The 27,260-nt window shown below is 40.0% G+C and overlaps 1 protein-coding gene across 3 annotated transcripts in view; it reads left to right on the plus strand.

Annotated features, from left to right (window-relative positions):
- NKAIN2 (sodium/potassium transporting ATPase interacting 2) overlaps positions 1-27,260 on the plus strand; it is a 561,621-nt gene that overhangs the window by 131,939 nt on the left and 402,422 nt on the right. The window contains exon 1 of one of the 3 annotated variants that reach the window (XM_075748024.1): positions 21,721-21,813. The exons of the other annotated variants lie outside the window; for them this stretch is intronic. Coding sequence (XP_075604139.1) covers positions 21,802-21,813 — 12 coding nt within the window. The 5' untranslated portion in view covers positions 21,721-21,801. Of the gene's footprint in view, positions 1-21,720; positions 21,814-27,260 lie in introns of those variants that run through there. 3 annotated transcript variants of the gene reach the window in all.

Below are 27,260 nucleotides of genomic sequence, written 5' to 3' on the forward strand. Positions count from 1 at the left end.
GGACGCTGGACAGCCATGGCCCACAGCATATTGGCAGCAAACTGAGGAAATCCAGCAAAGAACAAAATCAGTTGAAAAGTTTTGGTCAGTGGAGAAAAGGTTTCAGCATTTAGTAAGATGTAGGTCTGGAGAAAGTATGACTATTAGGAGGTGGGAACTAGGAGTTCAGACATCAGATAAGACGGCACAAGGCAGGCATTGCAAGATGGAAGAAAATCATCAAATACATAAGAGGAAGTGCCATGCCTTCGTATTCTTTTATAGTATACTTTGCAGTCAGTTGATACAAATATCTCTGGGAAATAAACTCCAAAGTAGTACTTGTAAAGATCAAAAAATAAGCCTATTACCCTGGTACTATGTATATGACTCAATTCCGTTACTGACCCGATTTATTAAGTGTTGTTAGAAGCCTGCATAGGTATACTTACCTTCTGCTTTTATATCTTAAATCTTTTTTCAAACAAAAATTATCATAAAGTGCAAATGTTCACAAAAGGAACTGCATAGACGTGCTACAGACCCTGAAATTCACATTTTGCTAATCCAGCTTTGTCATGCGGACAAGTACTGGTTAACTTTACAGTAGATATTAAAATGACACAGTGGGATAGGTTTTGAACCTGTAATTTCATCACCATTTAAGCAGTAGAGGTTACTTTCAAATCAGTCCAAACTGATGCAGAACAGTTAGCTCATTCTAAGTAGAAGTCACAAGAGAAATCATGAGCTTTAGCAGACAAATGGAAAGGAAGAGGGCATAAGCACACAGACAAAAGAACATGTATTTCTTTAAGGACATTAGAAGCAGGAAGGCAAGGAGAAGTGCTGGTAAGCAACTCTGCAGTGTCCTTACTTTTTTCTTTTTTTTTTTTTTTTTCTCATTATACTTTGGAGTAGCAAAATCACTGATCAGGCTCAGTCTTCACAGAGCATGGTGAAGACAGACATGTTTGCTGTTAGGTGTTTCAGGTACTAGAAGTGAAGTACAGACACTGAAGTGTTAAAAAGATGTTAACCAGTTCAGTTTAAGGTTGTAGCTTACAGGTAATGATTCAACAGTGTTTCAAAGGAATTGGTCACAAGGAATGAAGTAGGTAAGTGGCTATAAAAATCAGCTCCTGATGACAGTCTTCCGCCTTGCTTAAATGTTCAGAAAATGCCACATGATGCACATATATTTTTTTTTTAAAGATAGATGTTAACTGTTAAGGTAGGAGTTAGACTATTTTAAACCTTACTTCAGTATTTCTGAAAGGAAAAATAAACTAAAAACATGATTTTAAGAAGAGGAGAGTCAAGTTCTTTACTAATGGAACTATGATGCATAAAACTTATACTATTCAGATTAATTAAAGGCAAACATATTTATCTGAGGTGCACTAAAAAAAATCTTATGAAGTGAGCACGATGAATACTTACTGCAATAACTTCTGGTGAGGAGAGCAGAAGTAAAACAATTCTGTACTTAAAGTTACAAACACAACTGTGTAACTACCTGTGAGGGAGATCAGGTCTAGTTTCTGCAGCTGTTGTCCGCAGATGTTAAAATAAACAGTGCTTGGTTTACACGCATAATAGTTGTGTTCTTGAAAGAATTTATAAATCAAATTTTTCTTTTGGAGGTGTTAAGCTTGCTTGCTTGGTTGGCAGAAGCCAATGCCCCAGCTATTCCCACCAGGACTCGGGCTCCTACTATTTACCTCTTAAGGTAATTAGAGTCTCACATGTTTACATGTGAGACCTCAGACACATAAATGAATTTATCCTTGCAACATCCCTGTTGAGATCTGGTGATCTAGACCTGAGCTCACCCCCCCAAATCATTGTCCATGTTGATCTGCAGGAGCCCCAGGAGACTAATCCTCCCTTCCTGCGTAGAGGAACCATACTGCTTCTCTTGCCTGTCAGGTTTTATGCATGAGAAATAGGGCAAATTTTACCCACAGGGTTTGCCTTTTTACTTTTTAGAAAATAAGATTAAAACTTGTTACTGAGCATATTTTAAAGTTATCCTTGTATCCTTTTTCTGAGGTATATTTTTCCTGTACAAAGCAAGTGGTAATAAAAATTTCACTTTGAAAGAATGCTATAGATGTGAAATGGTGCCAATAATTTCAATGTTGTATTACAGGGGTTTGAAAAATGAAATAAGATACTCAAAGCAATTAACAAACATCAGATTCCCATTCTAGATGCTGAATGTGATTAGAAACTGCAAATGAATAATGCTTCATTCCAGCTGTACTGGGAGCTGGTTTTCATGCACCATAGCCATACTAAGCATAGCTGTACTTCCATTTATTTGCGCAGCCCATCGAAATACCATTTTGATTAATGGGCTTTACTCTGTTAGAGAATTGCAGAGTTATAAACTATGGGTCTCTTTATTGTAACAGAGAAGACTAAATCTGTGATATATTGTAAGAGTTGTAGAGATTATGTTAGAATCAAAAAGTCTTTGGACAAAATTCATATTAGGTTCTATTTAGCAATAGTGCTCCAAGGTGCATTTTGATTCTTTGTTTCATGGAATAGGCAGTTTTTATATGTATAGTCTGCAGCAGTAATTGCAATAGGAGCTAAAGTTTATTGCCTTCCAATTCTCCAGCATAGTGTGTTTTCACTCATTTAAAACTTGAGGGGTTTTTTATATCTGTTCCAAACCCTACTAAAGGAAAAAACCAAAATCCTCTGGCAATATTTTTTCATGGTGCAGACTCTGTGGCTTTGCTGCCAGTACAATGAAGAAGCTGTTTTTATTGGGCAAGTGAGGAATGTAGCAGTTTTATGAAAACAAATCATGGACAAGATCTTGGCATTGCCTGAGATATCTCAGATTTTAGTGCTAATCTCATGGGAGCCCTTTCCAGTTAATCACTAGTCACACCCTAGTGATAAAGTAATTGTAATTCTTTGTGGTGTTTTCTTTGCAGTTCATTATGGGATACTTTAAATATCAAAGGCTATATTCCTATTTAAAGTAGTGCTGTCAATTTGGAGATGGGATTTAAAAGTCTTCCAAAGAATTTTTTCCTGTCTATTTTTTCTTCATGTTAATTGTGTACAAGAGCTTTTGTCTGAATGTGCTTCCAGGGCTTTAATCATTCAGTACTTGCTTGGAAGCAGCAGCCTCTCACTCGATCATGTATTATCCAAGTGACATTAAGTAATTTCCATATTAACTTTTCCATTTGCTTACGCTTGTTTTATGAATGGCTGTTGTGTTGATTCTCCCTACCCCCTTCTTTTCCTTTCCCTGATCCATCCTTCCTTTATGCACAGGGTTTAGCTGAGAGCCTGCCTCCTAATGCGCTCTCTTTGTGCTGCTCCAGAAATAAAGCTAGGGCTTCCCCTGTCACCTAAGCTAAAGTTTTATGTCATTAACTGCTTCTGCTCACTGATACATGCAATGAGCAGAGAACTGCAAACTGCTTGGGAAATCTGCATCCCTTTATGCTTTCTACTAGTTCTTGATTCTCCACTGCATTGTTCATTCTGTCATCTGGTGCATCACTGCAAATGGGAAAGCTGTACCATTCCAAATGGAAAAGTTTTTTAATTGTGTAAAGTCATACAAAAAGGGGAGTAAAGCTCATCTAGGCAATCATTCTGTCCCTGGAAAGCATTATATCTTCATTCATCTCACATGCAAGATCTTAAAAGCCTCTGATGATGGAGACTATATAAAATTTGCAGTGTGTTACAGTACTTCAATGTGTTTGTCAGTAGGACATGCACCTATATATATATGTGTATGATCATATGTCCAGGCAATTTAAAACTCCCTCACAGGAATTAAAGGCCCTCTTGCAACTTATCCTGTCCACAATGGACTTAGAGAACAATTAATTCTCTTGCTTGCAGCAGTCTTTCATATGTTTTAATCTGTTGTTATATCTCCAGTTGACAGCTTATGAACTGGCCAGCCCCTCTTCTTTGTATTGTTTGATCACAAAGATAGAAACACTGGAGTATAATAGAGTTTTAGGTTTCAAAGTCTAGTGGGGTTTTTTGTATTATTATTTTGTATTTAAAAAAAAAAACCCACAAAAAACAACAAACAAAACACAACACATCAGTCCCAAAAGAGTGCTTGTTTTTTTTCTCATCTCCTTCTGTCTGCATTTTGTTCCTGTTACCAGCATTACTCTGTGCAGCTTTGGGGACTATTTTTAACTAACTACTGCTTCATTGAGGGTGAAGGCCCACACATATTGTGCTTCTGTGGACAGACATCAAAATGGAGGCTTGTGTTTTAGTTTCTCTGCAATAACACAGCTTTGCTAGGAAACAAGGTGATTAGGTGTTGATTATATAATCTCAGATGCATCTTCACATTCTGAATTATTTTAGTACTGTTTCTCTAAAAGCCATGCTATAATTGGTAGAAAACATTGACAAGTTAATTGTAAAACTTGACTTTAGAAGTAACAATATACAGGTTAATCTGATCAAAGCTCTTGGTTGTTTGGGTTTTTTTTTAAAAGAGATTCTACTTGACTTGGTTATTGTAATTATATTTGCAAAACTTAGAAATTTAGCAGAGACATACACATACAACATGGTGTATTTGGCTTCATTTTCATATTGAGTTGGATATATAATGAGTTTAAAGTGAGAGAAGCATAACCTGTTTGCTCCTTTCTCCAAAAGTTAGTTGTGCTATTAAATGCAGGCAGCTCATCCCAGCAGTGTCTTCAGCTGGTGCGGCAGGTGAGGCACTGGGCACTTTCTGGACATGGGGCTTCTGAGCACATTTGCAGCGCCCTGTTTGCTTGTCAGGCCCCTGCTCCTCCTGAGCTGCGCTGGTTCCCCTGAGCCCAGGAACCAAGGGCTCTGGGCAGAGGGGGGGCGGGTATCAGTGATGCTGGGGAGCCGTGTGTGTAAGGTAGAGGAACAGAGCACATGCACATCACTGCTGCGTTCATATACCTCAGCACCCGCCTCCCTGCAGATGACATCCTTTCATTGCATGAAGAACTATTCTTCAGAGGCTTGCTTTTCTTCTGCTAATCAACAGAGCTGACGTTACATTCTCTTCTTGCTTTTATCATCATCCACTTGGCTTATTTTCCTCTAGCATCAAACTCTCTCCAGCTTTAATTCCTGTCTCACACAGATAAGTCAAAAGCTGCAATTATTTACAGTGTGTGAGGAGGAGGGAGGGAGTGCATTAATTTATAAATCACTTTAAATTTACTATTCATAAAAGGTGGCTTATGGAGAGCTCTGGCCTCCATCCACTCAGCTTAGCCAGAAAACAACAGACCTACGTAGTCAGAAGTAGTGCCAGCTATTTGTGTCTCCTACAGCAGCTTCATTCTGCAGACACCACCTGAAAGACGGGAGGTCTGCCTTTCCCTGACCCTGCACAGTTCATGGCTTTGCTGCTGGAAAAATTGATACGCCTTAGTTCTAATGCAGAGACATTTTTCCCTGCTAGGAGACTGGTTTGTGACTGTTGGCTTGTTTTGCCTAGATCAGAGAACTGCTCCAGCATTGCTTTCAGAGAGGGGAGTCTGGGGAGTGGTGGCCAGGAGACAGACACTGGAATATTCTGTACAGGGTATTAAGGTTACCAGAGGTCACTCAGAACTGTGGGGAGGGGAAAAAACAAAGAAGTTCTTAGACTCTATGCCATTAAAGTAAAGAAGACTGGATGAGTAATCTTCTGAGATAAGCAACCTGTAAAGAACATGTGTGGAAGGAAGAATATGTGAGCACTGTCAAGGCTTTTCTCAAGATATGAACCAAGCAGCACAGTGATAGGAATGGCTACCAAAAATATTTCTTAATGGCTGTTGAAAGAAATGCTTTGATGTTACAAGTGGGCAAATATCCTTGTACTGGGTTTATTTGGCCAGGTTTTGGTAGCAGGGAAAGCTACAAGGGTGGCTTCTGTGAGAAGCTGCCAGAAGCTTTCCCCAGGTCCAATAGAGCCAATGCCAGCCGGCTCCAAGACAGACCTGCCACTGTCCAGGCTGAGCCCATCGGCAACAGTGGTAGTGCCTCTGGGATAACATAGTTAAGAAGGGAGAAAAATGCAGCTGGAGGGAGGAGTGAGAAGATGTGAGAGAAACAACTCTGCAGACAACAAGGTCAGTGAAGAAGGGAGGGAGAGGAGGTGCTCCAGGTGCTGGAGCAGGGATTCAGTTGCAGCCTGTGGAGAAGACCATGATGAGGCAGGATGTCTCCCTGCAGCCCATGGAGGTCCACAGTGGAGCAGAGATCTACCTGCAGCCCATGGAAGACCCCATGCCAGAGCAGGTGGATGCCTGAAGGAGGCTGTGACCCTGTGGGAAGCCTGTGCTGGAGCAGGGTCCTGGCAGGACCTGTGGCCCCGTGGAGAGAGGAGCCCAGGCCAGAGCAGGTTTGCTGGCAGGACTTGTGACCCCGTGGGGGACCCACACTGGAGCAGTCTGTTCCTGAAGGTCTGCACCCCATGGAAAGAACCCACGCTGGAGCAGTTTGTGAAGAACTGCAGCCCATGGGAAGGACTCACCTTGGAGAAGTTGGTGGAGGACTGTCTCCCATGGGAGGGACCCCATGCTGGAGCAGGGGCAGAGTGTGAGGAGTCCTCCCCCTGAGGAGGAAGGAGTGGCAGAGACAACATGTGATGAACTGACCACAACTCCCATTGCCCATCCCCCTGTGCTGCTGCAGGGGGAGTAGGTACGGAATTTGGGAGTGAAGTTAAGCCCAGGAAGAAGGGAGGGGTGAGGGGAAGGTGTTTTAAGGTTTAGGTTTTTATTTCTCATTACCCTACTCTGATTTGATTGGTAATAAATGAAGCTAATTTTCCCAAGTTGAGTCTGTTTTGCCCGTGACAGTAATGCGTGAGTGATCTCTCCCTGCCCTTATCTCGACCCACGAGCCTTTTGTTATATTTTCTCTCCCCTGTCCAGCTGAGGAGGGGAGTGATAGAGAGGCTTTGGGGGGCACCTGGCCTCCAGCCAGGGTCAACCCACCACAGTCCTGTAACTTAGAGAAGAAAATTAGGTGTATATAGCCTACAAAGTCTTTTCTGTCTCAGCCTGTCATGTGGGTGGTGGTGAGAGATGGCCATGTCCGTGCTCTATGGCAGTTAGTTGTAACTTTTAAATTACCTGGATTTGCCACATTTCACTTCTAAAGAGCCTTTGAAATTAATACAGGGACAGGTGCTGTCTTCCAAATACAGCTGAGTTCACTGCAGACAATACTATCCCAACTGCCAGTTGATGCTGAATGCCTCACTTTTACCACCCCTAGAGCTGCACAGTTTAAAATTAGCTGAGCTGGTTCATCTGTGTCTCCTGATGAAGTAAATGAGGTGTGCTGGGGAGATTTCTCCCTGCAGAGTTCTGAGCTGTGTAAAGGACCTCCAGACAGATGATGATAAACGTGCATGAACATCTTCTCCAGCTTCAGTCCACGTGCACTTATGGTCTCCCACTCAGATGTGTCACCATATAAGCAGGGAATTCTCCTTGTTACATAACTGAGGAATGACACACATTTGTACCATCTGGTTCCAAAACTGTTCCTTTTTGTACTGCCTAGAATGCATGTGGATGCCCTTGGGAAAAGCAGTGTAAAACAAGGATCACAAACTAGTGATGCTGAGACTTACTGGTACCGCTCTCACTGAATCACTTCTATGAAAACAAATTTCTGTGGTACGTTCATTACAAGACCCTCCTTTGCAGCTGCACTTTAATAACCCTTCTTCTCTCTTCTTGTCAACAAGACCAAAATTTGTAAATAAAGCTCCGTAAGACAGAGCAGTAGATTCTGTGAGAGTTTTAAGCCTAGATATCTGATGCAGAAAGGGAGCTTTGCAATTTAAACAGTGCACCAGACTTTTGTAAATGGGTCCCTGTAGTGTTATAGTAGGAAATGAATGACCTGCAGTGGACAGCAGGGTTTTTGCATGAGGTTTAAATACTGTAGCCTGTAACTAGCGGTATTTTTAGAATGCTATTAACCTCAGTGAGAGCACTTGCATGCCTGAAGTGCAGCATACTCTTAAATATTTTGCTAGAGTAAAGGGGTAGTATGTTCAGCATCTAATAATTTCAAATATTGGATTAGTGCTAAGGGTTATACAAATCCTTTTGTTTGGTTTGAGTATTTTGAGTTCCAGACTATTTCTTTGTGAGAAATGCACAGGAAGTCATTTCAGACCTGTGTTTTGGGAATTCTGCATTTGCTTTAATAATGCGAATGCTGAGGTGCAAAAGGGCTCATTTGGAAATGAGTAAACAAATGATGGGGGAGTCAGAGTATTTTATTTTCTTAATTAAAGTGAGAGTTTATGGTGCAAACGTGTAGTTAGAAAACAGCTAATTCTCAGCTGACAGGATTAGAATTTCCATAGACAAATGTGCATTAGAGGGTGTATTTGACTGTGCTATTGCAGCATCTTATTTTGTAGATTGAACTAAATTGCTGTCGCTGGTCATCTTATAAATACCGTTAGAGAATTATTAGTATTAGTACTATTCTTACTGTTTTCTTTCTGTTAGATGATAATCTTTGAATAGAACTAAATATCAGCCATAATCCCCATCAGAGACAATGGAAGAGGGAGAGGTTAGTCTTTTGATGTACACAGAGGACTTAAAAAGTTACTGTACTACTTCTCATTTTAGCTAGTTCATCTAGATCTGGAAGTCATTTATGCCAACACACAACTGGTCTTAGAAGTATGTAGTGATGCTCACTGGCAGAAACCTCAGGAGCAAAGCTGGAATGCTCCTTTACATTGTAAAGGAATGGACTCCCTATGGTTTTATATAATATTTCAATATCTGAGAAGATGACAAATGTAAATGTGAAGATTGTGTTCTATAACTAATTTTTGCTGAAAACATCAGTTGCACAGAAGTATAATGATGAGAATCCTTAATTGTCTGTGCTAATAGAAAGCATATTATAAAACTTTAAAAGTAATGAGATTCAGAACAAAAAGCTAATTGACAGCCAACAGTGGAAGCTTCAGTTTTAAAATATTGGACCTAAATTCTGAAAAAAAAAAAATATATATACAGAAATGAAACTTATTACTGTAGGGTGTAAGACAGAGAACGTGTCTTACAAGTGTTGCCCACTAATGCTAGTTTCTTATCAGTTTTAAATTCAACTTCCAGAAACTAAACGCAAATAAGTACAAATAGTAAATTTTCACCAGCCAAAACTATCCAAGTTTTAAAAGAAATTATTAGAAACAAACTCTGTTTTTAGAGGCCATATTTTTAATCATATATGCAAGTCTTTAAATATATATGCATGCTCTTTAAAGGTTTTGCTAAATCAGGACTTTAACTTATCATTTTGCTTATGTGAGTAGTTAAACCCAATTGACGTCTAGAGTGGACGTTACCCATTAAGACTGATTTACTCTAACAATTCAAAAAGCTACTTAAGGGGTAGGTGATGCTTCTCTGTCCCACTGCCTTAATCCTACACCTGGTGGTCCTTCCCCCTTGTTTGCTCTGGAACTTATCATTGGCTTTGCTAGGTCCAATTCAGCTCACTAACTGTAGAAAATGACCTGAGTTTTCCATATCACTATTATTACTTTTAATTTAGCAGGATAAATAAGACTGGGACGTAAAGTGGCACAGAATGATGAGAGATGGAAGTTTAAAAATGGTGTGAGCAAGACCACTTCCTTTCAGAAGCTCATAGTGGCTAAAAATAGGATGCATAATGTCATCTTGAGCAGAATGGGTGGTCAAACTGCATGTTGTGGTCTTTAAATTCTAGATCTTTGCAATTTTCTTTTTCACTTTAGAAGCTAGTTCAAGAATGTATATAAAAAAAAATAATTATATAAATAGCCTTTCAATATATAAAGGGAGCCCATAAGAAAAGACGGAGTGAGACTTTTTACCAAGGCCTGTAATGACAGAACAAGGGACAATGTTTTTAAAGTGAAAGACAGTAGATTGAGATCAGGCATAAGGAAAAAAAAAAATTACTGTAAGAGTGGTGAGACACAGGAACAGGTTTCCCAGAGAAGTTGTGGATGTCCCATTATTGGAAGTGTTCAAGGTCAGGTTGGATGAGGCTTTGAACAACCTGATCCTAACGGAAGGTGTTCCTGCCCATTGAAGGAGTTCGATCTAGATGTTCTTTAATGTTCTCTTCCAACCCAAACCATTCTGTGATTCTATGAAATTCTGAAATTTTAGAAGCTGGGTTTTTGGGGTGGGTTTGGCTATTTGGGGTTTCTTTGGGTGAATTGTTTTTTATTTCCTTCTAGCATTTTTGATTCTTCTACCCTTTCTCTGCTATTACTGTGTAAGTGTATAGCTGTTACTATCTGCAGAACAATTTCTTGGTGTTCTGAAGCATCCCTGAATTTGAGGTACTAACCTATATTCCCTCCATAGACTTGCTTGAGCTACTGTTGCTGTTTTGTCCCTCAGGCTGCTGTGTTTTAATCTGTTGAGCATAAGTAGCATTTGGAAGATCAACTCTGAGTTTTGAGACTCATTCCTGGGGAGCGTAAGTTCTGCGTAATACCCCTTCTTGTGGAATGGTTTCACAAGACAGTGATCTGGCAGTAGGTCACACATTGCTAAGCTGACTGAATGACTGGCTGCCAGCAGAAGGAAGAAGTCTTTCTTCCCACTCCTGGCTGAGCTGTCCTACCCTGTAGGATGTGCTGATCTCAAAGGAAAGCAGTAGAAATTTACCTGAGGAAACATGGCAAATTTTGAGGGTGGATGGATACATAGAGTTCAAGGAATTTATTAAAAAAAAAAAAAAAAATAAACAAACCCCCTCCTGTCTCAGTAAACCACAAAATTTGCTGAGGTATAAGGAGGAGAGTGGGGACACAAAGGCAGATGGAAACCAGGCACAGTGGCTTTCCATAATATAGAGCCATTAGCTCAGCTGCAGGAGACACTACAGCTGAAGAGATGGTTCAGTGCTCTTGCATCTCCAAAGCAGCACTTTGCTAGGTAGCATGCTCACTATTCAGGAGGCAGAGAGAGGCTTAAAGATCCAGGAAATAGGAAAAAAAAATAAAAATTCCTGCAGGTTGAATCTTTCCTGCATGTTTACCGTCCTGAGGCATTCAGAATACTTTTTTTGTCAGTGTTTCCGGATACTCAGACTCTCCAGTCTTCCTATTCATGCCTCATTTGCCCTGTCTTTACAAAGCTATCTGTGTAGATCTTTGTACCTCAAGCAGTAAAAAACCATTCCCTCAGACCATTATCTTCTCTGAATATCACAGTAGCTATGAGGACTAATTTTGGTAAAAGGGTGAGGGGAGAAGTGGTAGTATTTGTGTGCTCATTTTGCATCCCTGTTAACTCTCTCTTTTTTCCTCTTTTTTTAAAATGATGATGATTATCTAGTGGTTTAAACTCACTCATGCAGCCAAGTTTTATATGGGTTGTGCTATCCCATTGTTTTGTTTTTTTTTTCTTACTTGAAAGAGTGACCATTCTGGTAAATCATGTCCATTGTTCCATCTTGGGAGACAATGTAGCACAAAATCTTTTGAAATTTGGGGACTGAAATATTGGCAACAGAGATTCTTGAAATTGAGATAATGTTCAGAAACAAAATAAAATAAAAATGAAACCTCCATTTTTATTTTATTTATGTGTGTATATATATGTTTGTGTGTGCATGTACGTGTGTGTGTATATATATATACACAACTTTTTAAAATATATACATGTGAACACTGTACATGTACACACAGGGCTGCTAAATTGTAACACACCTTAATGACCTGACATGGTCAGCAGCTCTAAATATAATCTCCAAATCACTATTGCTTACTTTATGAACTTGTTCTTCAAGTAAAACAAAGAAAAGTACGTTTAGAATAGAAGGTTACTGTTTTCACAGGAGCTCTGGATGAGCAGCACCTCTGAAATTTGGAGACTGGAATAACTTATTCTTGTCTAATGATAGATTGAATTAGTTTAGTTTAGGTATTTGAATTAGAATATTTGTCTTAGTCTTCCTTTATCTCCCCAAGATATATACTTCAGCACATTTTTCAATTAAAAAGGACGACTCTTGGGCTGAGTTGCTAAATTTCAGCATAAATTTTTATTCTGAAGTTATAAGACCCTGAAAATAGCAAGGAGAAGATTATAACTGTCTGACACTACCTTATCTATATAGCTGAGAACAGCATCACTACAATAAAAGAAGATAGCAGTGTCTCACATTGATTGTTGTTTGATGAATGTAAAGTAATTTACTGGAATGCAATTAGCATTCGCAATCGCATTACCGTTGGGAATTTTTTTATGCTGGCTTTGAATTGAAAATCTATACGTTTTCTGGCCATGAGTCACTTGTGAAGAAGCTTTCTTTCTTGTTTTTTTTTTTGTGTTTTTTTGTTTTTTGTTTTGGGGGTTTTTTTTAGGTTTCAGAACCATAATTTACGGAATGCTGAAAGGAAGTAAACCTAGAATTTTTATGTTTAAAATATGCTGAAGGATAAATCGTACAGTATATCTACTGCAATAGATGACTTGGATTTAAATTTGTACTGCTCTGCATTGCTGGGGAATTAGTTTTTCAGAGTTTTTATAGAAAGAAATACATCTCTGGAAAAACAAATGGCTTCTAGATATGGATACCTTAGCAATCTTGAAATAATTTCCTAAATGTATGAATTAAGAAGCTTGAAGTACACAGATTAAATAAGCAAAGCAATATGCTGAAACAATTAGATCTGTGTACGATGGCAGGATGACAATACTGCAAGAAATAATAATGCTACCTTTTCACAAACATCCAGATCACCAACAAGAAATGTACGGGTATGCAAGTACTCAGTTGGACACACTGTTGTGTTGCACTTTAAATAGGTTTAAATTTAGTTACGTCCCAGTTGTCATTATTTCTGCATCTCACAGAAATTATATAGAGATTTTAGAAAAAATACGTACAGATGTGTTGATTCACAATTTGAATTTTCTGTGGACATGTATATGAATGATTGTCAGTGTTACTGCACAAATCTCAGCCGACATTCAGGGGGTATCAATGAAAAATGTGTGTATGTTGTAGTGGGCTCCTGGTGGTTGCCCATGCGTACAATAGCAAAAATAATCTGTATGGTGCTTTTTAACGGCTTCTGTATGTTATGACCAAGTGCTGCTATCCTAATTCAAAGATGACCACAGAGAATTATTTCCACAGAGAACTAGCTGTGAATGTTGTTTTCAAAATACAGTTATTTTTAACACTATCAGTTAAAGTCGGCTTGTTAAAATGGTATATAGTGTTCCTTAACCACTTTAGGAGAAGCTTCTCTTTAATGTGTTTGACCTTAGAGGTCTTACAAAGTTTCATTCTCTATTGCACCTCGTGTACCTTAATCTCTGTGAGGTGTAGAAAGAATTGCTACTGAATTCCTGGATACTATATTAATTTTCCCACTGGGACGTTATCTTCTGAGCTTTCAAAGGATTGGTGGGTTGGTTTTTTGGGGTTTGGTGTTAGGGGTTTTTTTGGGGGGTTTTTTTGGTAATGAAAAGCTTTAAAGAAAGCATAACAGATAGGAATAGGAACAAAGGAGTTTCTGTGTTTATAAATATAATGTAGTAGTAGATCCTGTCAGTCTTCATTTTCACTGAAACGTTCCTTCAATTTTAATTGTAACAATGGCATTGCAATGGTAACATTTTTAACGGGGGTTGGCATAATATTTTAGTGGAGTTAGAATTGTCTGTATGCCCCATCACTGCCTTGCTTAGGAAAAAGAATGCTATCCCCACTTGTCCCCATTCACTGCCACAATCAGGCTGTGCACTGGCGTGTCTGCCATCTTAAGGAGAGGCTAGAGGCTTTGCGATACATCTTGTGTTGTTAATAAGCAAACGTAATTTAGGAAGACTCACTAGGGTAACAATTCAGTCCCTTCTTCCTTCAGAATTAACTCTTTTCTTCATTTTCCCTTAACATCAATAATTGGTTAATTACTTCATATTTTCTACATTTTCTCTTTGAGGAAAAAGGCTAGATACTTTTGTCACATTGACACAGCCTCAAATTTTCTGTCACTTAACTTCTATGAAGACCTAAATCAACCAATACGAAATGCAAGATGCAAGGAATGAGGTAAAATTTTGACTGTATGAACAGAAGCCTTAATCATTTTTAAAAATAAAATAATAAAAAGAAATAGATTTTCTATTTCCCTGGCTGAAAAACCACACACTTTGTATTGCTGCGTTTCAAGGCTGGATGCATTCCAAATATAATTATTGCAAACAATTTTCTTGAGGAGGTAGATGGTATTCTTTAATATATTAAACTTTTAAGGTTAACCTCTTTATGCATTTCTGTATAGCTGTCTTCCTCAGACCACCAATTGCATTGCTGTGCCCTTAGTTTTCTCACCAAACAGTGCTAAGGTGAAAAGCAGATAGTAGCTTTGTCCTGTATGGTGCAAAACATTTCTTTTAAATCTGTGCTGTCATTTCGTGGTGGTAAGGCTGGTTTGGCACTTTCAAATATATTCATCCAAATTCTGTCTTAGCTGATATTCCTCTGGAACACAAGTATTTCCTGGGCTTCAGCGGAGTTCAGTGTTTCGTCCAGAAACTGCTGAGACTAAACTGTGCGTGTAACGCCCATAGTTGAGTGCTGGGTGGTGTCTACCCACTGTCCAGACGGGGGAAGATGCTGTGCCGCTGCTTTTTCTGCTCTATGAGCGGTGACGTATCGTGACTGAAGGACAGGCTGGCTCGGGAACCATCACCTGGCACGAAGGCAAAAGTGTGTCATGCAGCTGTTTAAGTTACTCTGCTCCTGTGTAATCAATGAATCCTGGCTCCTGATAACTTTAACTTAACAGGAACTAGTGCACAGCAGGGGGTAGGAGCCACTGTTTGTTGTGTCATTGATTATCTGATTAGTGTTGTCTTGTCTCTGTGAAGGCAACAGCTCCTGTTTCTTGAAAGGATAGGACTTGCGGTTTCACGCATACCCTTTTCAAAGGGGCAGAGGCTGGTCTGTTTTCTTGAGTGCAAGCTCACTGCACTTGTGGGACTTTCTGCCTGTTTCAAAGGAAGGCAGTATCAGTGGAAGCCCAGAGCCATCATTTCACATGGAGGCAAGAATATAAAGAAAATGTGCAGGAAATAAACAGGAAGCAGGAATCCTTCATGGTAGAATTTGGATGACTCCAGGAGCTCATAAAATTTCTTTCCACTTCCATGTGAGGCAGGCATCCTAACTTAAGAGGCTTCGTGCCACTTTCCCTCCACCCACCCCATGGCCTTCAAGCATTACATACAAGGATCCTTCTGACTTATTTTATTTAGGACCTTCACCAGAGGTAAATGGTGACAGTTGTTAAGTAGGAACTTAGTGGTGCCCTTGTAAGAAGTTTAGTCTGTGCTGAGCCTATGCAAGCTCTGTGCAATGCTGTGATTTTCGTTTTGACCCTGGTTTTAAAATCATTGGAAATTGCTCAGGAGAAAGAATGGATTTCGGAGATCTTGCCTCTCTCTACCAGCTATTGTATCCTGTCCAAGCCAGGGAAGGCTGTTGTACAAGTAGTTACTGCAAGGGAGGTAGACCAGAGGTATTTTGTGTGGAAGCTGGAGGACTTACTTTCAGGCTAAATGATGAGTGCTCGAGATATGCCAGTGAGTCTGAGTGTTTTGAGAACACATTGCAGCAAACGCAGTTGGCTTTGATTAAATATGCAAACAAGCTATTTAAATAATGAACATTGGTAAAAGTTGGAAGATAGAGAATTGCTTAACTTCCTGAGGTTAAAAGACCAAATTGTGTATGTTATTTTCACCAGGGTGAAGGGGAGTAGACAGGATGAGGAGTCATAATAGATTGAAGCTACTTAGGAATGGTAAACTGAAAACATTTAAACCTGCTTTTAATGCAGCTTCTGTAACAAACAGCCCCTCTAAAAACATGTCATTAACACTGGAAAGTGGGATTCATTTATAAAAGTAAATAAATAAACAAACTGCTGCACAGATTGGCATTACCCACCAGGAGGACAGAGCAAACATTATCAGTTTCAGCTCATCAAATCAAATACAGGATTTGAAAAAGGTACACTGAGGAAGAGATCATGGAAGCTTCGATCACAGCATTTTGCCCAGAACTGAGTCTTGGGAGTAACTTGGAAGAGAAAACTGAGCTCTGTCTGCCAAAACTGATGCATATCTTGAGGTCTCATTTGCATCTTTTTCCTGATAATGAACTTTACGGGCAGCTATCAAGAACAGAACAAGAGCCAAAAGAACCACCTCAGGATTTATTAGTTAAAAGTCCTGAACAGGAACAGTAAGTGCAATTCGTTTCAGAAGTATATTCTCACCTCATGTGTGTTCCTCTATTTCTGTCAACTATGTTTTGTTTGGTGCTGTTGGGATTACAAAAATATATTAATTCACAGATGAAAAATAATTTTAGCCATTTGGTGTTAACACTTTTGAAAGATACAAAGCAGATTAATAACAGAAGATGGAGAACAAAGTGGAGGCAGAAAAGTGATGGCTTTTTGAAACCACTATGTGCTGAAGTCATATCAGTAACTGAAGGAGCAGGAAATTTTCTCAAGGGGAAAAGTGTCTCAAAATGTAATTTCTTTTATAAATGAGATAAATGAACTAATGGCCACAGTTGATGAAATTAAGCCATAAATGCAGAAATTAACATATTAAAGTTAGTTGTCCAAACACATAAGAGGAGCACATCTGGGAAGAAGAGTCTGGCCAGGGATCAGGGTATATAACTTTTATGGAGATACTTATGACACCCTTTCAGAGTGGTGGTGGTGAGGGGAAGACATAGTCATCAGGCTCTGTGGAAAGAAGATTCCGAAGAGCTTCTCTGAAGGGGAATGCTGATGCCTCAGGATCTGAAAGTCAAGTTCAGTGCCTTGCAAAGAAAATTGCTCGGTAGAGAGACAAATCTGAGAATGTATTTAACTTACAAGGAATAATATGTACTTGGCTGTTGAATAAGAAGTAAATTCCAGATAGGCAAGTTCTCAAATGATTGATAAAATGGTGATGATCTGAGGGGTTTTTTTAAGAATTCCTATTAGAGCACATATTCTTCATAAAGGATGGACTGAAGTCATCTTTCACTTAGAAACAATGGCAGCATGACCATTTCTGTGGTACACAGTACACATGAAAGGAAGGTAGATGGTTAGGTATTCAAAGCTGCCTTAGGGACAGTGAAGTTAGAAGTGACCCTCTGGGAAGACTAGTCTTCCTAATCTGCTTTGTGTTCCCCAAATTCACATCTCCATTGCGCTGTTTTATATGCCGTCTACAGAGCCTGCTGCAGTCTGAACAAGAGCGAAACCAACTGTTCACTTGGTACTAGTAACTGTTACAGTCTTCCCCTCTTGTGGTTTATCTTCTGTGCCTCCTTTCTGCTGCCTATTCTTGGTAAACCAAGAATATCTGACTGTGTCAGAATGCTAACTGCAGCTAAAAAGTATTATTAAGTTCATTTAGGAAAGATGAAGTTTCTGCCTTTAAGTTAGGCTGTATCTGACAAATGTCACCCCTACCTCCATAATTCTTCACGCTTTATAGCCATAACAACCTGCTAACCTATGTTTTCACTTCTGCAAGGCTGAATGTTACAGCACACTGGTGAGTAGAAGAATTACCTGACTGCAACTTTGAGAGCAAAGGGAAATCTAATACTGTGCTTTATTCATTATACTCCTCTTGATATGAGGGAAATTATATATGACAGAGAAATGAATAACGGATCTTTTAATGTTGCGTAACATCCTTGGGCATACCATAAAGTGCCAAGATATCTTGGCTAACAGCTATTGCTACCAACCATCAGCAGTAAAAAGCTTTTCCATGGACATTAAAGCTGCCATCAAGCCTATTACACAAGAAGATAGCTGAATAATACCAAAAAGAAAATCAACCTGTTGCAAAAATGTTTCACTGTAAATCACTGATCAGAATAGATAATTGTAGATACTTCTGTAGATAATCAAGAGAACACACAAGACTGTAAAAAATCCTCATGACACCGGAATGGGAAAAGATTATGTACTTTTATGTGACATTAAGTAATGAAATCAACTGTTACTGACTAAAAGGTACAAATGGAATCAGGTCCTTGAAAATAAGTTGCATGTCTAATTAAAGAGTGGAACTAGTGTGACATCTCAGCCACAAAGAAGAGACCAGAGGTTCAGGGGGACAGAGTGAAACAGCTTTACACAGCAACCATAAGTGATGTGTTTGCAGTGTATTCACTTGACACCCATTTCTGTTTTACCCATCATTAACAGCTCTCAAAAAGCTGGAGGAATAAGCAAATGAATATGCTTTCTAGGGACAAATAACAATCATACAGTATTCAGGTGAAGGAAAAAAAAAAGGTCTTGTTCCTCTCACTTCCATTTCAATAACCCAAATAACCCGCTTTTCTGAAATATCAAGCATACTTTGCTTCAGTCTTATTTTATTTTCCCCTCTTGAAACAGAACCATCCTCCACAGAAAAAGATTAAAAAACAAAACAAAAAGCGCCACAAAACCAGGGGAAATTAGTAATGAGAGCAATCCAGATCATGGAAGGAACACAGGAGGGACTTCAGCAATAGTGATTCTGGCAACGAAAATATGTGCTAATATAAAAACCTCACATAACACAGGAACTGTGAATTGAGAGACGAAAGTATTTTATCTGCCTCTAGGAAATGATGCTGCAACAGGTAGCTCACAGGAGAACTTCACAAAATGGGGAGTGTGGCAGGGCAAGTGAGGGTCTTCTGACCACTGAAAGAAGAACCACCAAACTTCTGAACCACCAACATTCTGATGAATATTGGGTCACATAGCTATCATCATTTTAGTGCTTTTGAGCATAGCAGATCATGGAATTGTATTAGTGTTTTGATACATTTAATATTTTGTATTTCCTCCTCTGAATCACCCTGCATCTTAGAATCATAGAATGATTGGGGTTGGAGGGGACCTCAAAGATCATCTAGTTCCAACCCTCCCTGCCATGGGCAGGGACACTCTCCACTAGACCACGTTGCCCAAAGCCCCTTCCAAGCTGGCCTTGAACACTTCCAGGGAGGGGGCCTCCACAACCTCTCTGGGCAACCTGTTCCAGTGCCTCACCACCCTCACAGTAAAGAATTTCTTTCTAACATCTAATCTAAATAGACCCTCCTTCAGCTTAAACCCATTACCCCTTGTCCTGTCACTACACTCCCTCATAAACAGTCCCTCTCCAGCTTTCCTGTAGGCCCCTTCAGGTACTGAAAGGCCACAATTAGAACTCCCTGGAGCCTTCTTTTCTCCAGGCTGAACAATCCCAACTCTCTCAGCCTGTCCTCACAGGAGAGGTGCTCTAGCCCTCTGATCAGCTTCGTGGCCCTCCTCTGGACTCTCTCCAACAGCTCCATGTCTCTCCTGTACTGGGGCCCCCAGAGCTGGACGCAGTACTCCAGGTGGGGTCTCACAAGAGGGGAGTAGAGGGGCAGGATCACCTCCCTCGACCTGCTGGTCACACCTCTTTCGATGCAGCCCAGGACACGGTTGGCTTTTTGGGCTGCAAGTGCACATTGCCAGCTCATGTTGAGCTTCTCATCAATCAATACCCCCAAGTCCTTCTCCTCAGGGCTGCTTTCAATCCGTTCCTTGCCCAGCCTGTAGTTGTGCTTGGGATTGCACCGACCCACGTGCAGGATCTTGCACTTGGCCTTGTTGAACTTCATGCGGTTTGCACGGGGCCCACCTCTCCAGCCTGTCAAGGCCCCTCTGGATGGCATCCCTTCCCTCCAGCGTGTCGACCACACCACACAGCTTGGTGTCATCGGCAAACTTGCTGAGGGTGCCCTCGATCCCACTGTCCATGTTGTCGACAAAGATGTTGGACAGTGCCGGTCCCCGTACCGACCCCTGAGGAACGCCACTCGTCACTGTTCTCCCCTTGGACATTGAGCTGTTGATCGCAACTCTTTGAGTGCGACCATCCAGCTAATTCCTCATCCACCAAGTGGTCCACCCATTGAATCCATGTCTCTCCAATTTAGAGACAAGGATGCTGTGCAGGACAGTGTCAAATGCCTTGCACAAGTCCAGGTAGATGACATCAGTTGCCCTTCCCTTATCCACCAACGCCGTAACCCCATCACAGAAGGCCACCAAATTTGTCAGGCACGATTTGCCCTTAGTGAAGCTGTGTTGGCTGTCACCAATCACCTCCTTATCTTCCATGTGCCTGAGCATAGTCTCCAGGAGGGTCTGCTCCATAATCTTGCCAGGCACGGAGGTGAGACTGACTGGCCTGTAGTTCCCTGGGTCTTCCTTTTTACCCTTCTTAAAAATGGGGGTTATATTTCCCCATCTTCCAGTCGGTGGGAACTTCACCGAACTGCCAGGACTTCTGAAATATGATGGAGAGTGGCCTGGCCACTTCATCTGCCAGTTCCCTCAAGACCTGCAGATGCATCTCATCAGGTCCCATGGACTTGTGCACCTTCAGGTTCCTTAGATATTCTCGACCCTGATCTTCTCCCATAGTGAGCAGTTCTGCGTTCTCCCAGTCCCTGCCGTCTGTGACCTGGGCAGTGTGGCTCAAGCACTTGCCAGTGAAGACTGAGGCAAAGAAGTCATTGAGTACCTCAGCCTTCTCCATATCCTGGGTAACCAGGTCACCCGTTACATTCCGGAGGGGACCCACATTTTCCTCGTCCTCCTTTTATCACTGACATACCTATAGCTTTTCTTGTTGCCCTTGACATCCCTGGCCAGACTAATTTCTGTCAGGGCTTTGGCTTTCCTAACCTGATCCCTGGCTGCTCGGACAGTTTCTCTGTATTCCTCCCGGGCTACCTGCCCTTGCTTCCACCCTCTGTAGGCTTCCTTTTTTTGTTTGACTTTGCCTAGGAGCAACTTGTTCATCCACAGGGGCCTCTTGGTGTTTTTTGCTTGACTTCCTCTTTGTTGGGATGCATCATTCCTGAGCTTGGAGGAGGTGACCCTTGAATATTAGCCAGCTGTCTTGGGCCCCTCTTCCTTCCAGGGCTTTGTCCCATGGTATTCTACCAAGCAGATCCCTGAAGAGGCCAAAGTCCGCTCTCCTGAAGTCCAGGGTAGTGAGCTTGCTGTGCGCCCTCCTCGCTGCCTTGAAGATCCTGAACTCCACCATTTCGTGGTCACTGCAGCCAAAGCTGCTCTTGAGCTTCATGTCCCCTACCAGGCCCTCCTTATTGGTGAGAATAAGGTCCAGCATGGCACCTGTCCTTGTGTGCTCCTCTATCACTTGGAGGAGAAAGTTGTCATCAACACATTCCAGGAACTTCCTGGATTGCTTGTGCTCTGCTGCATTGTCGCTCCAGCAGATGTCAGGGTGGCTGAGGTCCCCCATAAGGACCAGGGTTTGTGAGTGTGAATCTTACTCAAGACTGATTTGATACTGTTAAATGACATGACACTGATTTTTTTATTTTTTTTTTCCAAAGGTCCAATAATTCTGAGTAATTTATCAGAATGGTTTGGTGAATTATTTTTTTTAAAAAAGTAGTTTTCTTTATACCCATCAACTTTTAGAAAATATACCTGAAATGTAGTTTAATTATATTATTAATATATGGTGAGATTAAACTGTTCAGGACAGATTATCATTTTAAAAAATGAAATTACAACTGCCATCCTGCTTAGTATGGACTAAAATGAAGATGCACACATGTTCGTATTGTCTTTAGCAGAATTTATAAGGGCCAAAAGAAAAGGATGCACATCCAAACTGTCATCTCTTAAAGGATTGTGGAACTTGTGGAAATCTCCTAATGAACGTTACTGTAAGTAGTAATGCTACAACAATATTGCACCATACGGTATCCCATGAGGGGGAGGCAGCGACATAGCAGAATGCTGGGACTATATTTAGCCTTCATAAATTAGGTGTCCCCATGTTGGCAGAGGACATGGAAGGAGACTCAAGGTGTGCTCCCAGAAATGAGGAATTTTTTAGGAAATCAATTACAGTGAGGCTTCCTTGGATTCCTGTGTTTGGACACTAAAACAATGAAAACTCAGTAGTAACCACTCCTTCTCTGAAAAAAAAAAATGCACACCTCCTAGCTTTTTATAATGAAATATCTGTAAACATGGAAAAATGCACTAATATGACTATAAGCAAAGGTTCTTGAAAGGGATATAGCTTCAGATATTTTAGGAATGAGGATTGTTAAGAATTAAGGATGACTGAGATAATCTTTGATGTAGTACTGGTTTGCTCATGGTTCCTAGGGTAAAAGTTCCCAGTAAAAATAAAAAGATGGACTTTTTCCTTTTAGCAAAATAATCAGTCTGTCACGTTAGAACTTTAAAACATGCTTAATCCTCAGTTTGTGTTGGGTTTAGGTTTTGTTTCTGTTTGGGTTTTTTGTGGGTTTTTTTTAAAGTATCAAATCTCTTCACAGCTTCAAAAGTTTTAGGGCTTAATTTTGATTATTATAAGGGTTACTGCTTTTTTAATCCAATTTGAATTGTATTTCATATATTAATGACTCAAAAACCATGTGCCTTAGTTCTTGATCTGAGCAGCATGAAGCATTAAAAGTATCATTCTCCAATGTTGAGTAAGATTAGTCACTGTATAACAAAGAAAAAAAAGTTACTTTAAAGTCTAGCAACTTGTGCTTCCTCAGAGCTAAAAAAAGAAGAAATTTCTATCTTGATTACAAACTAGAAAATTCTAGTTCCTTTGGACTTTTATACTTCATTCTATGTAATCCAGTTCTACAAGACTGTAAGATCACAACACTTACTGTGTTTGGTTTTTGTTTTGGTTTGGGGTTTTTGCTAATATTTAAAAAAAAAATAATCTTGCTGTGTTCCCAGAAGGAAGAGTATGTGCTTTTTATTTTGTGTACTATCTTGAAGAAAATGTTTAGCATGTGGAAACATTTCTGGATGCAAAAGGTGCTACTAACCTATTTAGTGATTTGAAATGTTAAAACATCTCTCATGGGAATGGATGAATGAGTAGTTGATTTGATCAGGAAGGTAGGAGACAAAAATTGTACAGATGTGGTTAATTTGTTCTAAATGCACCCGTATCTTTAAACATCCGCTCTCTGGTTAGTGCCTATTCTTGTGAATTTGCACTATATTATGTGAGAATATCTGCATATTTTATTGAAATTCCTTCTTTTGTAAGAGTAGTAGGGGCTCTAATAAGCACTCAGTCTGTTAGTATACAGGAAACAGCTCTTAAGGACTCCAATTTTCTTTTCTTCCTTTTGGAAAAAGAGTAGGAAGTGATCATATTTTTCAGCAATCTGCTTTGTATTAAACATCAAATTCAGTAGCTCCCCTGGGTGCTATTAGAAGTACTGTCATAATGGCTGCTGTACTATTTGAAATAGCAATTGGTGAAGCTACAGTCTATACGTAATAATATGAACGTTCATGTTTTTTGTGAGCTTGTGTGAGACCTATGCATGAACATTTTTCAAATCTCTGTTCTTTCTTTGATCGTATTACTTTCATGAGTAGTTTATGAATCAGACGAGGTCACTCACAGAAGCTGGAAAGGCATAGTTTGGAAAACACAAAAGACAGACACCCCCTCACCACCCCACCCCCCAAAAAAAAAAAACCCCAAAAAACCCTAAAACAAAAAACAACAAACCCTGAAACAAGTAAGCATTTATTTAATGAAGTAAACAACAGTGTGAATAAGTCATTACTCTGTCTATTTGTTAAACTGATTGACAGAGGAAATGAAAGTGATATGCCAGAGTTGCAGCATTCCTCCTGCCTCCACTGTCTTACAGACTCTGCCTTGCATTAAATGATGATGGCTTGTAGTGTAGTCTTTACAGACTCTGCACTCTTTGCAAAGCTGCTTGCGTTGTCATGACTTAATTAGAAAAATTAGGATACAGAATGTGATAAACAACTGTGTAGCCCTACCTGCCTGCTTATTCAATTTAAAAAAAAAATATCCTGATGACTAGGCAAACAGCTTATGATAGCCTACATTCACAGCCATTTTTTTAATGGAAACTTGCTTTATGGTAATTGTTTTGGTATGAGAGAGGTCAAGCCATTGAATAGATTAATTGAATGTTTTACAGTGCTAACATGATCTTGTTGCTTTTTTCTATGTCATGCATATCTTCTTCAAATATATTGCCCAGCATGTTCATGTCATAGACACCATCACAATCATTAGAGTCTACTATGTGGTGCAGTGTTTCTGGAAGCAGTCAATGGTTTTGGCCTTATTTCCTATTTAATGACCATTTAATGTTTAATATGCTACCTAATTTGCCATTTTAGTTTTCCCATCTGCAGTTGAACTTGTTTACCTTCGGATGCTTCACAAACACGTCATTATCTTATTGTAATAAATATATGAAAAGTTAATCTACAGTTGATTAGTTTTTCAAAGTATGGGAGATAAATATAATTCATAATGTTCACAACTGAAAAAGAAAATTAATGTATTTCTTAAAAAAGAAAATACACATGGTGGTTTTTTTCTTAATCTGTACAAGCTATGGATGAGGTATGGTATAATTTCATAACCTGTCCTCTCAGTTGTGCTGATTTGGCATTATCTTGCATCACATTGCGATTGCGCAAGCAGGGGCTGTATCATAAGGTGCACAAGCAGTGGGCAAACCAAGTCTCTGCGCTGGTAACTCTAATTCTAGCATACATATTCTGTGCTGCACATCTTAGTCTCTCATGTTTTATTGGTATGGCAGCTGTCTGATTAGTATAATTAGTGAGTTGAATTTGAAATGATAAACATTGTATCATTTAGGGGACTTTCCGTTTTCTACAAACAGGGTTACCTTTGAGGTGTTTCTGGCAGCTGAGACGTCTGTAACAGTCTCTGACAGCCTGCCTTGCTCCGTTCTTTCCCTGGAGCAGCAACTATGCTGCTGCTGTCATCCTCTATGAGAGGGCAGGTTTTTTGTGCTGATTGAAGGCCTGTTTTCACAAAGAAAATGCACTAAAAATCTGAAAGTTGTTTGTCTCTCTTCTGCACCTGGTGTTTTAGATTTCCACTGAGCAAATTGTAACCTTTTTTTGCTATGCTTTTTTCCCTTTTTTCCCCCAAAGGCTTAGCATTTTGAATTTAAATAATAAAAAAATCATAGAACCAATTTGCCAGTGTCAGAAAAAAAAATTGTAGTCTACAAAACATCTACATTCACTATAAACCACCTGTAATTGCATAAATTAAAATGAATGTTACTAGTAGTAGTTATTCTAGTAAAACAGTCATTTTACTGTAGTTAAACTACTATTCTGAATATTTGAGAGTTGTGTTGTCTTTCAAGTTAACTCTTTGGCAGATGTTAATGCTTTAATATTAATCTATATTTAAAGAGTAGTATCTATAACTATAGATTTATATCTATAGGAAGGTGATCCTGCCCCTCTACTCTGCTCTCGTGAGACCCCACCTGGAGTACTGTGTCCAGCTCTGTGGGCCCCAGTACAGGAGAGACATGGAGCTGTTGGAGAGAGTCCAGAGGAGGGCCACGAAGCTGATCAGAGGGCTGGAGCACCTCTCCTATGAGGACAGGCTGAGAGAGTTAGGATTGTTCAGCCTGGAGGAGGCTCTGGGAGGCCTTCTAGCAGCTTTCCAGTACCTGAAGGGGCCTACAGGAAAGATTGAGAGGGACTGTTTACAAGGTTAAGTAGTGACAGGACAAGGGGTAATGGCTTTAAGCTGAAGGAGGGTCTATTTAGATTAGATGTTAGGAAGAAATTCTTCCCTGTGAGGGTGGTGAGGCACTGGAACAGGTTGCCCAGAGAAGCTGTGGAGGCCCCCTCCCTGGAAGTGTTCAAGGCCAGTTTGGATGGGGCTTTGGGCAACGTGGTCTAGTGGAGGGTGTCCCTGCCCATGGCAGGGGGGGTTGGAACTAGGTGATCTTTGAGGTCCCTTCCAACCCAAACCATTGTATGATTCTATATCTGGCTTCTCTGGGGCTTCAGAGTTTAGTTTGGAAGAAGGTGCTACTGTACCTTAACAAGCTTCAATGAAAAATCCATGCTCCTTCTCTTTTGACAAGGAAAAAAAAAAAAGTCTAAGGAGCTCCAAACTTATACTTAATCTTTACATTATCCTTGAAGATTACAGTAAAAGGCTAATTTTCAGCTGGCCTACACAATTTTTCTTAGATGTCCTACATTCTTCCTAAGTACTGCATGTACACTCCCTGATTTCTGTGTAGAGTTGCTCCCTGCCTGTGATAATTACTCTTTGGTTTTCAGTTTTTTTCATAGTACAAACCCACAATCCTAGTGAAGTAACTGAGATGCAGTGAAATCTGTGAATGAGTGGCAGTTCTGAGATTCTTTGTACCTTTCAGCAACTACTTTTACAGCTAGGCTACTGCTTTTCTCACTTATTTAAATTATGTTTCATAGCTTACTTTGGGGAACTTCAGTGTTTTAGTGCCAAGAAGGCTTTTGTACCTGATCTAGAGATGGCACTGCATTAATATGATTTCATGGAGCCTCCAATTGGATAAAGAAAATGCAATCATGTAATCACAGCAAGAGAATTTCAGCTGTGATGATGTTTTGAGAAAAGGGAGAAAAAGCCTCTCACCCAAAACATCCAGGTGACCTAAAATGGTAACGTACATAACTGCCAGAGTATGAAAAGCATGATATACTAGAGCCATCAAAGAATGGACATCTGAACAGATGAAGAGAAAGAGTAAATGTCACTGAAATTGAACAGATAATGGCTTTTTCCTGCCACATAAATGCTGAGGCCACAAGGTGAAGCAGAAGACATTTCAAAACAGGCAGCATTGATCCTGTGATAATAGTCCCATTACCATGATTTTATTTCTGTGACACTGCTTGATTGATACAGATGTAATAATTTCATTTCCCAGTTGCTGGTGCAATAGAAGGGTATTTCCTTACTGTGTGCACAGCACCCCTTTTCTTGCACAGTCAGAACTCCCTCTCCTATCTCCGTACCAAAACTATCATAGCAGGACGTAGCCTGATGACAGAATGCATCTCTAATTTGCTTTGAGGCAGTCATATGTAATTGCATGAGGTGTTTTCATTACATATATTGGTGGATAATCTAGATGCTTCCTGAAGTTTCATAATCCTTAAGTTGCACTGTTAGTAAATTATGGTTGTGCATCTAGCAGATAAGTCATAAATACTGAAACTGCTAACAAATATAAAGCAGTCATTTGGTCAAAGCCAAAACAACTTGGAGAGATTTCCTGGTCACTACCCAAGTGAC

This window comes from Balearica regulorum, chromosome 3, assembly GCF_011004875.1.
Source record: "Balearica regulorum gibbericeps isolate bBalReg1 chromosome 3, bBalReg1.pri, whole genome shotgun sequence".
Lineage (NCBI taxonomy): Eukaryota > Metazoa > Chordata > Aves > Gruiformes > Gruidae > Balearica > Balearica regulorum.